The following is a 15209-nucleotide window of genomic DNA, read 5'->3' as shown; positions in this document are numbered from 1 at the left end:
CGGCCCGGCCCGGCCCGGCCCCGGCGCCTACGCGGGCGGCGGAGCGGGGCGGAGCGCGCTGCCGCCGTCCTGCGCCCACCGGACGGGGCGGAGCGCGGTAGGACGGGCCGGGCCGGGGGGCTCGGGGCTTTGCCGTGTCCCGGTCGCCCCCCGGGCCAATTTGCGAGATTCACCCCGTGCAGCGGGGTCTGTATGCGAGGGGCGGCGAGCACCGAGCCCCGCGCAGCCCGGCGCCGCCGCGGGGTTTCGGTTCCGCCCGTCTCCCGGAGCATCTCCCGTGTGCGGGCGGGAACCGGCAGAGCCGCCCGGCGCCGTCAGACCGGCTCTCGGTGCCCTCGGCTGCAGCGGGGCCGGCTCGGCCCCTGCCCGGGGCCGGGGAGCAGTAACGGCTCCGCCTGGGAAGGATCTCCTGTGCTCACCGGGCGCTATGGCAGACACGGACTGAGATGCCAGCGCGGTGCCCTGTGTGCCCCTCATGCCCCCCAGCTCAGCACGGAGAGACACTGTAAGGGACCTCTGCGGTGACCAGGGACACGGTGTCTTTCTTACGTTGGATATCAGGAAAAGGTTCTTCCCACAGGCGGTGCTGGGCACTGCCTTGGCTCCCCAGGGAATGGGCACGGCCCCGAGGCTGCCCCAGGAGCGTTTGGACAATGCCCCCAGGCAAAGGGTGGGATTGTTGGGGTGTCCTGTGCAGGGCCAGGAGCTGGACTCCACGGTCCTTTCCAACTCAGAGTGTTCTAGGATTCAATGATCTCCACCAGCGCTCTGGGGTCACTGTGGTGGGAGAGCACAAGGTGGCATTTGGGACTGGGATCAGGAGGGCACCTGGCACTGCAGAGCCACAGACAGGGAGCACAGACATGCCATCAGCTCACTGGCACAGTAGAGGTGCCACTGGCAGCCCCCCAGCCCGGGACAGCCACCCCAGGCTCCAGTGCCAGGCCTGGTGCCTCGCAGCTGGCCGTGTCCTGGGGATGCAGCCATGTAAGGCAATGCCAGCAGGTCACCGCAGCCCGGCCCGTCCCCACGCTCCTGCTCGGCGGTGACAGCGAGCCAGCTCCCAGCTGCTGGATTCCTGAGCAGCCAGCAGGAGTGGGGGGTTCCCCTGTGCCCCCAGCACACCACCCCAGCCGGGTCAGGGCTCAGCACTCACTCAGTGACAGGCCCGGGACAGGGACATAATGGGATAAATAAATAAAAACCAGGAGATTAAATAAATAAGTAAACAATGCACAGTCTGTCTGGGAGCAGAACCTGGTGCACTAGGGGCCATGCTTGCTTGGGGTGGGTTAGGGGAAGCTGGGTTGTTCCAAGGAATATCCCTGCACTTCCTGCAGCCCCAAGCCAGGCTGGTTTCTGTGATGCCCTGTGCTTTGCCGTTCTTGCAGGGCCATTTTCGGGCCTCACAGGGTGGAAACCTGCTTGTGTTCCGCAGTCTAGGGATCCGAGCTTGCTCAATCCTGCCAGCACAGGGCTTGCTTCATCCACCCACGAACACCAGCTGCCCTTTCCCCAGGAATCAGCCTCTGCCAAGCGCCAGGAGCAAGGCAAGGAAGGCACAGAACAGGCTGCAGAGGCTGGCAGAGCTCAAGGAGCGTTCGCACAATGCTCTCAGGAATACAGTGGGACTTTTGGGGTGTCCTGCGCAGGGCCAGGAGTCGGACTCCATCCTTGTGCGTCCCTTCCAGCTCGGGATATTCCCCCATTCCACTCCAATTCCAGGGTGGCAGTGTGGGACCGCGGCGGGCGCAGAAGCGCAGCCCCGGTGCGCCGGGAGAGCCACGGGGCTGGGGACCGCGGGGAGGCCTGCGGGCAGCCGGACCGGCCGTAGGGAGCAGCACCGGCACCGGCACCGGCAGCTGAGGCGGGGCAGCGATACCGGCAGCGGCAGCCGGGCGCTGAGGCGGGGCAGCGGCACCGGCACCGGCAGCCGGGCGCTGAGGCGGGGCGGCGGCAGCGGCAGCGGCAGCCGGGCGCTGAGGCGGGGCAGCGGCACCGGCACCGGCAGCCGGGCGCTGAGGCGGGCAGCGGCACCGGCACCGGCAGCCGGGCGCTGAGGCGGGGCACCGGCACCGGCAGCCGGGCGCTGAGGCGGGCAGCGGCACCGGCACCGGCAGCCGGGCGCTGAGGCGTGCAGCGGCACCGGCAGCGGCGGGGCCGGGCCGGGCCCAGCGCGGCCCCGGCGGGCGGTAGCGCCCCCTGGCGGCGACCGGGCCGTCACCTGACCCCCCCACACACACATCCCGGGATTGCCTCACCCTGCTGGCGCGCGGTGCGCTCTGGGATTTGTAGTCCAGCCGCGCGGGCGGGGCGCGGGCGGCGGCGCGGCGGGGACTGCATGTCCCGTGGTGCCCCGCGGCGTGCCGGGCGTGCCGTGGTGCCCGCGGCGGACGGAGCGGCCGGGCCGGGCCGGGCCGGGCCGGGCGGACACGATGTCGCGGCAGGGCGGGCGCGGCACCGAGAGCAAGAAAATGGTAACGGCGTGGCGAGAGCATGGCGTGGGGCACCCGGGGAGCCGGCCCGGCCCGGCCCGGGGCGGGGGTGGTCGGGCCCGGCCCGCCGTGCCCGGTGCGCCGGGGCCCGGTGGCCATCAGCGGCACCGGGCGCTCCCGTTGATGGGAAGTTTGCACCCAAAATGCCTCCCTGGCGTGTCTCGCTTCTCCTCCCCAGCTCATTCCGCGTTATTAGCCCGGCTGAATCCGGAACTGAGAGGTGGAGCCCAAAGCTCCAGAGCTGAGCTCGAATTCTGGGTCAAACCAGGTCGAATTAATTTTTAATGCAAAATAAGTAATAATAATAATAATAAAAGAAGCTGGGAAATCTGGGGTCTTCTCTCTCTTTGGCCTTGGCGAGGGGTTGGGTCGGGCTTAGCTGCCCCCTCCTGCCTCTCCACACCCCAGGGGATTCTTTTATAGGGATTCAGCTCGTTAAATGCAACGATTATATAAAGAATTGTGTTAGTTCACTGGAGTTCTGACACTTCCGTAGCCATGGAACAGATGCACACTGCTCTGCAGTGCCAAATAATAAAAGTACTTGGAAAGCTTTGGGCACTTCAATTGCATCAAAAAGGCTGAAAACTAAAAACAAAAAAAAAGTCCAAATCTGAATTTAGGAGTTTGCCCTAAATTAAGTTGCCTTTACTAACAACATCTCAGCAATAAGTGAGATCAGCTCTGGGTGTGCTGGGGCTGATGGTGGCAGTGATGGTGACATTGCCATGGCCTCACACGGTGCCAGCACCTCAGGCTGGATTCCCTCCATCCATCCCCATCCCCTATCCACCTCTGTCTATACTGAAATGACTGATATACTTAAAACAAACACTGCCTGTTCTGCATGTCTGTTCAATTCTCTGCCAAGTCTCTGGTTCCAGCTGAGCCAAAGGAACTTCCCCCTTGTCCTTCCAGTGATGTGAATTGCCCAACCTTTAGTTTTCTAAGAGAAAAGCAAATTTTTAAGTAAAACCCCCAAAGAACATGTCAATTCTTTAGATCCAAAGTGGAGCAACAGCTCCAAGCAGCCCTTCTGGTTGTTTCCATACCTGAAGCATTTTATCCTTGTGAATGGTAATCCCAGGATCCCAAATTGGTTTGGATTGGAAGGGGCCTTAAAGTTCATCCCATTCCACCCCCTGCCATGGCAGGGACACCTTCCACTGTCCCAGGTTGCTCCAAGCCCCATCCAACCTGGCCTTGGACACTCCAGGGATCCAGGGGCAGCCACAGCTGCTCTGGACACCCTGTGCCAGGGCCTGCCCACCCTCACAGGGAAGAATTTATTCATTCTCCAGGAAGGAGACAAGGTGGAATTCCCTGTGTCTTCTACAAACCAAATTTCTGTTTGTTCGGGGGTGTTTCCTCTGTGTGTTTGTTGTGGCTTTGTGTGAATTTATGGTGATCTGTGTTGTCACTTAACTCTGATCTTGTCTCTTTTCCCTCCCTGCCTGCTGCTGCTTTCATTCTCTAGTATTGGTATTTGCCATTCATTTCACCTTCTGCCTCTCTGCAGCTCATGGTAGGTGACAGATCCCAGGTCAGCCCCTGTGATCCCTCTGCATGCCAAAACTGACAGCAGAATCCAGTGCTGGGGGTTTGTTTTGTTCCCCAAAACACTTCCTTTTGCAGAGTTTTCTTCTGCAGCCTGTAATGACCATATTAATCACTGCTCTGGCTTAATGGCTCCCAAAAAATGCTCTTTGACATCATTTAAGGGTGAGGATTGAAGGTGGTGGCTGGGAGAAGAGAATTTTTCCCTTTTTCTGCAAATTTTCTGCAAATCTGACAATTGTGCAAAGAAAACATGAGTGATTTTGGTCCTGGCCAGTCCCAGAGTGGACGTGCACAGCAGCTGAGTGCTGAGCTGGCCTGGGCTTGGCCTTCCTGAGCCTGTTGTGGGTCTGAGGAGCTGATTTTAATCTGTGAAGCAAATTCTGTGCCTGGACAACTTTTTAGGACCAGATGAGTCCTTTTTCTTGGTACAGAATTTCATAAATCCCTGACTGGAGGAGCATTTTGGGCCTGTTGAAAGGACCAGAGCTGGAGCCTAATGGGCACTGCCCACTTGTAACATGTTGATGAAACAGAGGGAAGAGTTTGAGTCGGATCTCAGCTCGAGGCCAGTGCTTGAGGTAAATTCACAGCCCTGGCATGTCACCTCCAGCTAGCCAGGAGGTGTTGGTGTCTTTCCCAAAGTCCCAGAATAGTTTGGGCTGAAAGGGATCTTAAAACTCATCCAGTTCCACCCATTTCCAAGGACAAGGGCACCTTCTAGTAGACCAGGTTCCTCCAAGCCCTGTTCTGAGGAGAATGAAGTTGTTGGCAGAACTGGAGCTGGGATCTCTCCTTGTTTAACTGGAGCTGGGATCTCTCCTTATTAACTGTAACTGGGGTCTCCACTTGTTTAACTGGAGCTGGGATCTTTCATTATTGAATTGGAGCTGGGATCTTCTCTTGTTTAACTGGAGCTGGGATCTCCTCTTGTTTAACTGGCGCTGGGATCTCTCCTTGTTTAACTGGAGCTGGGATCTCTCCTTGTTTAACTGGAGCTGGGATCTCTTGTTTAACTGGCGCTGGGATCTCTCCTTGTTTAACTGGAGCTGGGATCTTTCATTATTGAATTGGAGCTGGGATCTTCTCTTGTTTAACTGGAGCTGGGATCTCCTCTTGTTTAACTGGAGCTGGGATCTCTCTTTATTAAACTGGAGCTGGGATCTCCTCTTGTTTAACTGGAGCTGGATCTCTCCTTGTTTAACTGGAGCTGGGATCTCTCCTTGTTTAACTGGAGCTGGGATCTCTCCTTATGAAGCAGCAGGTTCCTTTTGGACAGCAGGCCCCTGTTCCCCTCTCGGTGCCGAGGCTGGCGGCGCTGCACTCGGAGGCAGCGCAGCACGGGCGGGTTCTGTTGGGTCAATCCCTTTTCCTGTGTGCAGAACTCGGAGCTGTTCACGCTGACCTACGGTGCCCTGGTGACCCAGCTCTGCAAGGACTACGAGAACGACGACGATGTCAACAAGCAGCTGGATAAAATGTGAGTGCAGGCACCAGTGGGAGTGGGTCTGTCTGGGAGCAGGGAGCACAGCAGGGATTGATGCCTCAGGTTTTGGATTTTATATTTCGCAGATTCTCTGTGACTTTAGTGTGGGGTTCTGAGGGGTGGTGAGCTCTCTTCACAGAGTAGGGAGACAAAACAATTCCTTTCCTAGCTTGGGACCAACAATAACCTACTGGAAATCAGGTGGCCCCCGACAGGAAGAAATGGTGATGTCTGGCTCCAGATCAGAAGGCTGAAGGATAGCTTTATTAAAACTATACTATATTACATTAATATACTATTTAAAGAGATACTATGCTATTCTACATACTTACTTCTTACTTACCCATCTAACTACAAACTCGTGACTCTGCTGAGCCCCAACAACTTCACCAGAATCCAACCCAGCCATCCCTGCAGGTGAACAATCTCCACACCACATTGCCCATGGGGAGAACAAAGGAGCAGAGATAAAGATTGTTTTCTCTTCTCCTCCCTGTGCTTCTCCTGAGGGACAGAATTCTGTCTGTCCAGAGAATGTGAGTGGCACAGACAACCGATCCAAATCTCAGGCCCAAGACCATAAACAACATGGGCTGAAGAGAAAAAAACAAGAAGGATGGGACTTCATAACCTCAAGCTGTAATTGGACAATTAACTCCAATATGCTAATAGACCAGAACTTATAAAAGCGAGAGACCTCGTGAGCAGTCATCTATTTTTTGTGTCTATTTTGGGTTCTTCCTGGGTGCAGCCCTGGCTGGGCTCTTGTACTGCCCAAGGTGGATCCACTGAGGACTTTTAATAAATCCCTGCTTTATTCTTTAGCTCTGTCTGGTCTCTGTTCTAGGGCAGCCTTCACCAGGCATCAGGATCACAGCAGGGATCACAACCACATCCCTGTGTGCTGCTCCAGGAGCAAAACCCTGGCAGGTTGAAGTTACTTAACACTGACATTTCTCAGATTAGACTTTGCTTCTTCACTCTCTTCTTTGATAAATATTTGTTGTCTTTGTAAAGCTGTTGCTCTGGTCCCTTCACAGGGGTTACAACATCGGTGTCCGGCTCATCGAGGACTTCCTGGCCCGTTCCAATGTGGGGAGGTGCCACGATTTCCGTGAAACTGCAGATGTTATAGCAAAGGTAAATGTCTAAGCACAGCTTTGTCAGGGCTTTCTGGGGGGTTTTGCATGTGAGGATGGAAAATTTGCTGCTCACAGGACTGTTCTGGGAGTTTGATGAAGATTTTGGGGAGGGAAAAAAAAAAGAAAAAAAGCTTTAGCCCAAGTGATGCTGGCTGGTGGGAACTGGAAGAAGGGAGATATATTTGCAAACCCCTTGAGTAATTTTACAAAATCAAAGCTGTGCTGTTGCCTTACCTGTTCTTGTTATTCCTGTTTGCCACAACAGATTGCATTTAAAATGTACCTGGGCATCACTCCGAGCATCACCAACTGGAGTCCTGGGGGTGATGAGTTCTCCCTGATCTTGGAAAACAACCCCTTGGTGGACTTTGTGGAGCTCCCTGACAACCACTCAACCCTCATCTACTCCAACCTGCTCTGTGGGGTGCTGCGAGGCGCCCTGGAAATGGTGAGCCACGTCTCCCTTCCCTTGGGATGGGTGTATGGACAGCCAGGTTTCAGCAGAAAATTGAATTCTGGTCTGGACTTCTGGGTTTGCTTTGGACTTGAAACCCATTCCCAGAAAGGCAGAGCTTCATGGCTGCTGTCATGTGTGGCAGCTGAGGCCCAGAGGTGGTGCCTGAGCTCTTTCAGCTCACAACCCAAGTTCAAGCACATCTCCCTGAGTTTGTGTGGACCTCCAAAATCCTCACTCTGCAATTGCTGTGAGCCCTAGCTGGGAATTGGCTGGGACAAGAGAACAGCTGTGTCTCAAATTTAGGACTTTGTAGAGCCCTGTATGTCATGTCATGCCCTTAGAGCCTTTAAGCTGGTGCTCCAGGATCATTCAGTCCCTGGAGAAGCTGCTGTGAAGAGGGAGTTACCAGCTCCTCTCTGCTCTTCCCTCACTTAGGTGCAGATGGCTGTGGATGTGAAGTTTGTCCAGGACACCCTGAAGGGCGACAGCGTCACCGAAATCCGGATGAAGTTCATCAGGAGGATTGAAGACAACCTTCCAGCTGGGGAAGAGTGAGCCACAGCCCCATCTCCCAGGGGACTGGAGGGACCAGCTGGGTTTGGCCATTAGCTTTCCTCTCAGATCCATAGGGATCTCCTGCCCCAGTCCACTCAGACTGACTCACTGACTGTCTCAGATGTTGTTTTCTTCTACTCTCACTCCCATCCTCTGTAGAAGATGATTGTCTGGTTGCTGTTTATTTCCCAGGTTCATTCTGAAGCTTTTTCATCAGGTGATGTCCTTTTCCCTCCCCCTGGGGGCTTCCTACCCTCAGTTTCCAATTGTGACCTGGGCTGTGTGAGAACAACTGCTCAGACTCCAGCAGAGCTCCGGTCTCTTCGCATCTGCATTGGTGTTGGAGGGCCAGAATTGGAGACCAAGCTACAAGAGCCCACTGATTCCCTGCTAAACCCTGTCTTTCCTTAAATGAGGTGTTTAAAATCCATTTGGAGATGTGTGTAGTGTTTCTGTAGATCAAACTGGCTTTCTGCACTTGATTCTGAAGTCACTGGCAAATGCAGGCTTGATTCAAAGGGGTGGCTGGGGAGAGCTGTTGGAGTGCTGGCACCAGGGCAGGGGCTCAGGGGGCTTTGGCACCACAGAAATCTGGGAGTCCCATGGCCTTTCCATTGTCCTTCCCCAGAAGCCTCACCTTGGGAGGGGAGGAGATCAAACTCCAGTGGAACAGTGGGAACTATTTTACACAGAGAAAGAGTGGCTAAAATGGCATGGGTGCTCCACAGTGGACACAGCCCAGGGCTGCATGGGGAGTCACGGTGTGAGGACAAAACCTCCCAAAACCTGGGAGGTGTTAAAGACATTCAGACTCTGTTCTGCTGCTGGGGGATGTAAAGGCTGCATGGTGTGAAGGCAGTGCCATGGTTTGTTCTTACTGCTGTTCAGGCTACAGTAGAATTTCCCAGTTACTTGACCTGTGGCACTTGCTGATCTCAAAAATAAATACATAAATAAGTATTAGACAACAAAAAGCAAGAGATTGGAACATCAGCTTCCTCTGCCACCCAGAGCCAGAGAGCAGAGTCAGGCACTGGGTTCCCAAATCACTTCACGTAGCATGAAGGCACAGCCCCTCAAGGTCTTTGTGAGCTCCAGAACTTGTGTTGGTTGATGCCTGAATGTGAGGTGAGAGGGGGCAACCCACTGCTTGTGCTGCTCTTTTTTTGCTTTTCTGGAGGAAAATGGGGTCATCTGGCACTGGATGGCTCGCCCTGTCCCTTTTTTTTGCCCCAGAGTCCCTTTGGATGCCCGGTGTGACATGTGCCCTGTGAAGGACAGTGAGTGGCTGTAAGATCAGTCAGAGGCATGGCTGTGGCCCAGCAGTGGCAGGTGGGTTTTGGTAGCAGAGGTGCCACACGGTCACATGGCAGAGCTCAAAACCATCCTTTATTTCTCATTGTTGACCATTCCAAGTCACTTTAAAGCTGCATTTTAGGAGCAACTGCATTAAAAGAATCACAGTGTCAAATCTTTGGTCTCCTCTTGCCTGTGTTCTGGTGGTGGGTGCTGGCAGGGTGACAGTGGTGACAGGGTGCTCAGGGCTAGCAGGGTGGCGGCAGCACTGCCCCAAGAATTCCTGGCTGCCAGCAGGCCTGGAGGAACCTGCCCAGCATTCCACACACGGAGGGACTGGGGGCAGACACTCAGTGTGGCTGGCTTGGGGTCTGTGAGCTGTGTGCTCAGTGGCTGAGACTCTGCCACCAGCCCCAGGCAGCTGCTGCAGAGCCAAAACTTTCTGTGGGCACTTACAGTGGCAAAAAACTCACTGGAGGGGCATCTGAGCCTCCTCTGCTGCCAGCTTGGTGCTGCTCCATGGCTGGCATCGGCCGTGTAGTGCTGCTGCCAGGAGCGTGGAGACAAGGAACAGCAAGGGCTGCTCTCCAGGAGCAGTTTTGTGCTTCCCTTTCTTGTGTAAGTGCTCTCCCCAGGAGCCCTGCCCTGGTGGGACCTCTGCGCTGTGCTCGTGGGCATTCCCTTCTCTGGGGTCACCCTGCAGTCACGCTCCATCCCGGGCACTGAGTGCCTAGGGCTGTGCTGTGACCTCTGCCAGCCCCAGGGATGGGGAAGTGGCAGCTTTTGCAATAAAGTGGGTATTTTTTCTCTGGAGCTGGCAAGTACCACATGCTGGCAGCCTGGCCAGGAGCAGGAGCCAGCCAGGGCAGCCCCAAACAGCCCCAACATGCGCCCAGCTCCTGAGGCTGTGTCCCAGAGGGTCTGGGAGGAGTGAGATCCCGTGTCCTCACCCCTGCAGAGAGTGGATCCCGGACTCCTGCTCCCAGCCCCTTGGGAATTCAAGTAATTTGCTGGGGCGACAGGGTCAAAACCAGCCCAGACCTTCTGGAAGAACAAAAAGCAGAAATTGCATTAAGTAAATTAAAACTGTCTACTACTGAGCAGCTCGCTGCAGACAAGGGAGAATATGCAAAAAGCTCTGTTTGAAACCTACTAAATATTACCATGTGCTGTTTATAGGAAACAAATGGGGAAAGGCATCTGCATCAATAAACCCCAACGTGGCTGGGCTTGGACTGAAGCCTTTCCACGGCTCTGGGTTATTGAATACCCGTGGCTTTCATGTGGTGCCAGCCCTGACCCCTGACACATACCGCGGAGGGGAAAGTTGACTTGTGGGAATAATAGACATTCCTAGGGAACGATTTAACCTGGCAGGAAAAGAGGCGACTTCCAGCCTCTCACATCCCTGCGTGATATTGGAGATGACAATAGCAACAAGGCAAGGGGGGGACAGGGGACGTGGGGTGGGAGCGGTGCTGGAGAGCGATGCAGGACCCCGGTGCCTGGGCTGAGCCCCCATCCAGCCCCGTGTGCCCTCACCAGCCTGGGCACCCCACGATGGCATCGGCCAGAGCTCCGTGTCCCAGCCACATCCCAGGCTCCCACAGCAGCAGGATGCAAGAGCTTTGGTTGCTGCAGTGCCTGTGGAGGTGGAAGGAGCTTTCCAGCCCTTGTCCCCCTCCGGCAGCAAAGTGGGACATTGGCTGGTGTCCTGATGGTGGATGCTGGCTGGAGCTGAAGGTCAGTGTGTGACTCACAGGGTCCAAGGTGAGGGTTTAAACCAGTTCATGTCCCCAGCATGGGGACAATCTGGCCAGTGTTGGAAAGCCTGGACAAGCTGGCTGCTGCTCCTGCCTGGTGGCGAGCCCCAGCCACACTCCCTGCTCTTGCACCAGCCAGGAGCAGGTGGTTCCTTCTCTACTCTCCAGAGGGAAACAGAGCTTCCAGCCCTGCTCCTGTCACCCAAAATAAGGTGGGTGACATCCCTGGGCACTGTCCAGACCTCACAATCCAGAATTTGCTGAGGGGACAGGGATGGTGCTGGGAGAGGATCCTGGATGGGACAAGAGAATCTCTCTGGGAAAGAAGTGTTTCTGGGCTGGTGTCCTCATTGCCAGGGCAGCTCCCACAGCTTTCAGCCAGATGTGCTTGGCCAGGGTGCTGGGCACTCACTGAGCTGTGCAGAGGATGTTTCACCCAAGGGCTTGTGCACCAGGGACGGGGCTTGTTGGCAGGGCTGGCACGGTGCTGATGGTCCCAGGCAGCCAAGGTGAGGGTGGAGCCAGCAGGGACAGGCAGGTACCAGCCCCTCAGGGGGCTCTCCCCTGTGTCCTAAGCACCTGCCACATGCAGCTGTGCGATACTCGGGGTGTGGGTACCCCTTAGGTGCAGATGCAGCTCCCCCCAGATGCCCAGCTGTGGCCAGCCTGGCCGAGCATCTCCCCGTGCTTGGCACCACACGGGCACCAAATCCATGAGAACGTGTTCTCTGGCTGATAATGATCTGGCCAGTTTGGGTACCTGGATGTTTTTATAACCCTTCCTGGGCCCCTGGGTCGGCTGCAACACGTGTTTGGCTACCCTGGAAGCGCAGGCAGCTGACAAAATTCTCTCTCAAGGCACGGCCACGCTGCACCCCCGTGCCCTGGCCCAAATGCAGTTTTCCAAAGCTGGGAATGCCTCTGGCAGCACTGCCGGGTCAGGGCAGCCCTTTGGCGATGCTCCTTGGCACCCGCCCTCCCGCAGCATCCTTTGCCAGGGCGAGGAAGAGGAGGAGGCGTCTGCAGTTCCTCCCTCGGGTCAGAGGACACAGGAACTGTCACAGTGAGCTCATGGGCACTCTGTGCCCCCTTCCCCGGGACCCTGTGACTCTGATCAAGATATCGCTGGACCCTCCTTCCTGCCCCAACGGGAGAGCCAGGGAAGCCCACCCTGCCCAAAGTCTGTACAGACCCCTGACATTTCCTGTTCGTGCTCTTGTGCCCCGCTCTCCCCTTGGACACCACAGAATAAAGAGAGCCGAACCAACATATCTGGGGTAAGAGCCTCTTTTGGAAATCTTTGCCATCTCCTGATATTCCTCCCCTCACAGCCTCGGATCTCTGGGCCAGCTGATATTCAGGGGCTGTGCGAGGGGGGAACGTCAAGGAGCAGCCCCGGCAGCGCCGCTCGGAGCTCAGCCACATTCTGGTGGCGTTTGGTATTTGGGGTAACGGGAAGGAAGCTCCATTGTTCCTCTTTTATTGTTTAGTGTTTCCTAAGCGGGATCGGCACCCTCCTCCCACGCTCTGCCCGGCTGTGGAGCGGATCCAGCCCTGCCAAAGCCAAGGCTGCGCCGGAGGCCGCCGAGTCCCGGGCGAAGGGAAACGCGGGGACAATGCTCCTTGCTCCAGCACAGACACGTGCAGGGCTGCGAGATGATGCTTCTACCCCTCTCAGCCCCTAAATTATCAGGCTAGCCCAGAGATACGAGGCCTTGAGGGGAGGAACATCAGGAGATGGGCAAAGATTTCCAACAGAGGCTCTCAGCCCGATGTGGTTGTCCAGCTCTTTATTCCATGAGGTCTGGGGGAAAGAGTGAGCAGGAAATGTCGGGGGTTTATCCAGGCTCAGGACAGGGAGGGCTCTTCTGGGTCTCTGCCAACCCCGTTGGGGCATGAAGGAGGGGACCAGGGTTGTCTGATCAGAGTCACAGGGGTCTGGGGAATGGGGAAAAGCACAGCCCGAGCGCTCTGTAGCAGCGAGAGGCAGGGCCAGGGCTGATCCCAGCGCCCTCCTGCCCTGCTCTTGCCCTGCTCCCGGGTCTCGGGGTGCTTTTGGCAGCTCGCACCAGCTGCAGTGGTGGTGGAACTCAAAAGGTCCCTCAGACATTTTTGGATGTTCTGGATCCAGGTCAGAAGCATTTGAGACCCTGGCAGGCAGCTGGAAACAGCTGTGATTTTGGGTTTGAACCATGGAATGATTTACCAACCTTGCAGGAAGAGCAAGAAGTCACAAAAGTTTAGATGTTATAGTAGAAGTAGTCACAAAGTAGAGGGAAGAATTTTTTGGTATTGTACCAGGGGGTTTTAACAGCTGTACGGGGGAAGGTTTGTTCTGTACATTGGGGTCAGAGGTTTTAAGATGGAGGAATTTTGGCCAGTCCTGTCCTCCCTCTTTCTTCTTCCTTACCTCCATGTTCTTGGTGATGTTGACACTCACAGGTTGGTTTAGAGTAGAAAAGCACCATTTAATATAGGTAATAGGCACTGGGGAAAAACTGTAAACATGTAACACGTAATGTACCATATAAAAGATAGAAAGGCACCATTTAATATAGGTAATAGGCATTGGGGAAAAACTGTGAACATGTAACACGTAATGTACCATATAAAAGATAGAAAATCACCATTTAATATAGGTAATAGGCATTGGGGAAAACTGTAACCATGTAACACGTAATGTGCCATATAAAAGAGAGCAGCAGCCCTGGCGGGGAGAGAAGAAGCAGTCGGGGTCAGAGAGGATGTCAGGGTGTGTGTGTGCCTCTGCCTGAGCTGTGAGCAAACCACAGCAGCCCCAGAAGAAAATCTTTTAGATAACTTGCAATAAACTGCCTTGAGACCAAGCAACAGAGACTGCTGAGTTTTACTTTGAAGCTCGGGTTGGAGGAGGGATTTTTCCACCACATGGAGCCCCTGAACCAGGCCGGGGTTCCGGCACAGTGGGAAGGGCTGATCCAGTCCCAAGGAAGGAGGGTGACATTGGCCACGCCACCACTCCCAGCCCCACGGTGTGACATTCACATTCTCTAGACAGAGACATAATTCTATCTCTCAAGAGAAACATGTAAAGAAGAAAAGAATCTTTATCACTATTCCTTTGTTTTCCCCAAATAAAAATTATTTACCTAAAAGAATTACTTAATTAAATTCTAGTAAAAGTTGTTTAAGTTCAATAACCAATCCAACTGTATCTCAAACTCTCAACAATCACAAGTTTATTAGTTAGTTAATAAATAAATAAAAAGTAAATATGTAAAACAAGACAATTTCTCTTTAAATAATATAGTAATATAATATAATATAGTTTTAATAAAACTATCCTTCAACATTCTAATCTAAAACTAAACATGATAATTTTTTCCCAGTTTGGGGTCCCTTTTTTACTATACCATGGCACGACACAGTGAGAACACCAGTGCTTTCCCCGTGTGGGGCAGTCCAGTCTCCCATACCTCATTCCACCCCAAACCCCAATAACTCCAACCACAGCTCCACTGTCCCACCAGCAGCACCTTCATTCCCCTCTGAAGCCATCCCCAGCTGCTGGAGGTGCAGGATGTGAGATATGCTTGTTTTCTTTTAAAATAGTTTTAATTGTGGCTTCTGAGTAAGGGAGCCTCTGGAATGGTCTCTCTTTCCCTGAGCCTGTGGTGAATGAGGGATTTGGGGCTGAATCTCTGGTAAAAGCAGGTTTGATATCATTTTGTCACTCTATTTCTTATGGTGTAGATAAATCACACCAAGAAAAATACGATTTTAAAAAGTCTACAATGAATTAGGTGGAAATGGGAAGAGAAAAAGGAAGGGAGGAAAAAGTCAGGAATGCAAAGGGGTAAGGGACACTCCCAAGCTGAGTCACCAGGCACAGAGAGGATCCCCTTACTAATTTTAGCCTCAGATTGGATCAATGGATTAAGTCTAAAGGATTTACCAACACTTAATCATAACAATACCTCATTAACACAGCAATAGCAGCACTTGATTAATTGAATAATTTAACTCATACAAAATGACTCAAATGTGATTTTCTATAACTGTCAGTATAATTGAATTATAAATATAAAGTAGCAACATCCGTAACGTGCACACGGATATATCATGTGGCTATTAAGAGCCTGCACGAAGGAACAGGCCTGTGAGAAATTCCCCTCCAGATCAGCAGAATACTCACACTGATGCATCTTCTCAAGGGTGGAAGGTGGGGTGGGGGATACCAGCCCAGGCTCCATCATCATCATTGGTCCTCTGGGTGTCACAGGCAGGATGAGCTCCACGAGGAATTCTGCTCTGAGGGAGATCCTCTTGCTTTTTGACAAAATTCTGCTCTGAGGCACAGCTGCTGCAGCCCAGGAGAGCTCAAGGAGGTCACTCAGGACCACTGGCTGCAGGGTTGTGAGAGGACTGATTTCAGGCATCTGTGGATTCCCATCCTAGGCACAATCCCAATTGGTAGCT

General features: G+C 54.0%; 1 protein-coding gene across 2 annotated transcripts; it reads left to right on the top strand.

Annotated features, from left to right (window-relative positions):
* Positions 1-2373: 2373 nt before the first annotated feature.
* Positions 2374-8122, top strand: TRAPPC3 (trafficking protein particle complex subunit 3). Of its 2 annotated transcripts, XM_021554789.2 has the most exons (6): positions 2376-2477; positions 3973-4020; positions 5435-5532; positions 6579-6678; positions 6946-7128; positions 7573-8122. In XM_021554789.2, the coding sequence occupies exons 1-6, from the start codon at positions 2436-2438 to the stop codon at positions 7690-7692; spliced, it is 591 nt and encodes a 196-aa protein (XP_021410464.1). In that variant the 5' UTR covers positions 2376-2435; the 3' UTR covers positions 7693-8122. The 2 variants fall into 2 exon arrangements, with proteins under 2 accessions (XP_021410465.1, XP_021410464.1); XM_021554790.2 differs by lacking the exon at positions 3973-4020 and having other exon boundaries at positions 2374-2477.
* The last annotated feature ends 7087 nt before the right edge of the window (positions 8123-15209 follow it).

Source organism: Lonchura striata, chromosome 26 (genome assembly GCF_046129695.1).
Source record: "Lonchura striata isolate bLonStr1 chromosome 26, bLonStr1.mat, whole genome shotgun sequence".
Lineage (NCBI taxonomy): Eukaryota > Metazoa > Chordata > Aves > Passeriformes > Estrildidae > Lonchura > Lonchura striata.
The sequence above is the reverse complement of the archived record's forward strand: the minus strand, read 5'-3'. Positions and strand labels throughout refer to the sequence as shown.

Excerpts from the sequence above, each read along its gene's own strand:
- TRAPPC3 (XM_021554789.2), top strand. The coding sequence starts at position 2,436 with ATGTCGCGGCAGGGCGGGCGCGGCACCGAGAGCAAGAAAATG. Across the intron at positions 2,478-3,972 it reads GCACCGAGAGCAAGAAAATG|TATTGGTATTTGCCATTCAT; the intron begins GTAACGGCGTGG and ends TTCATTCTCTAG. Across the intron at positions 4,021-5,434 it reads CTGCCTCTCTGCAGCTCATG|AACTCGGAGCTGTTCACGCT; the intron begins GTAGGTGACAGA and ends TCCTGTGTGCAG.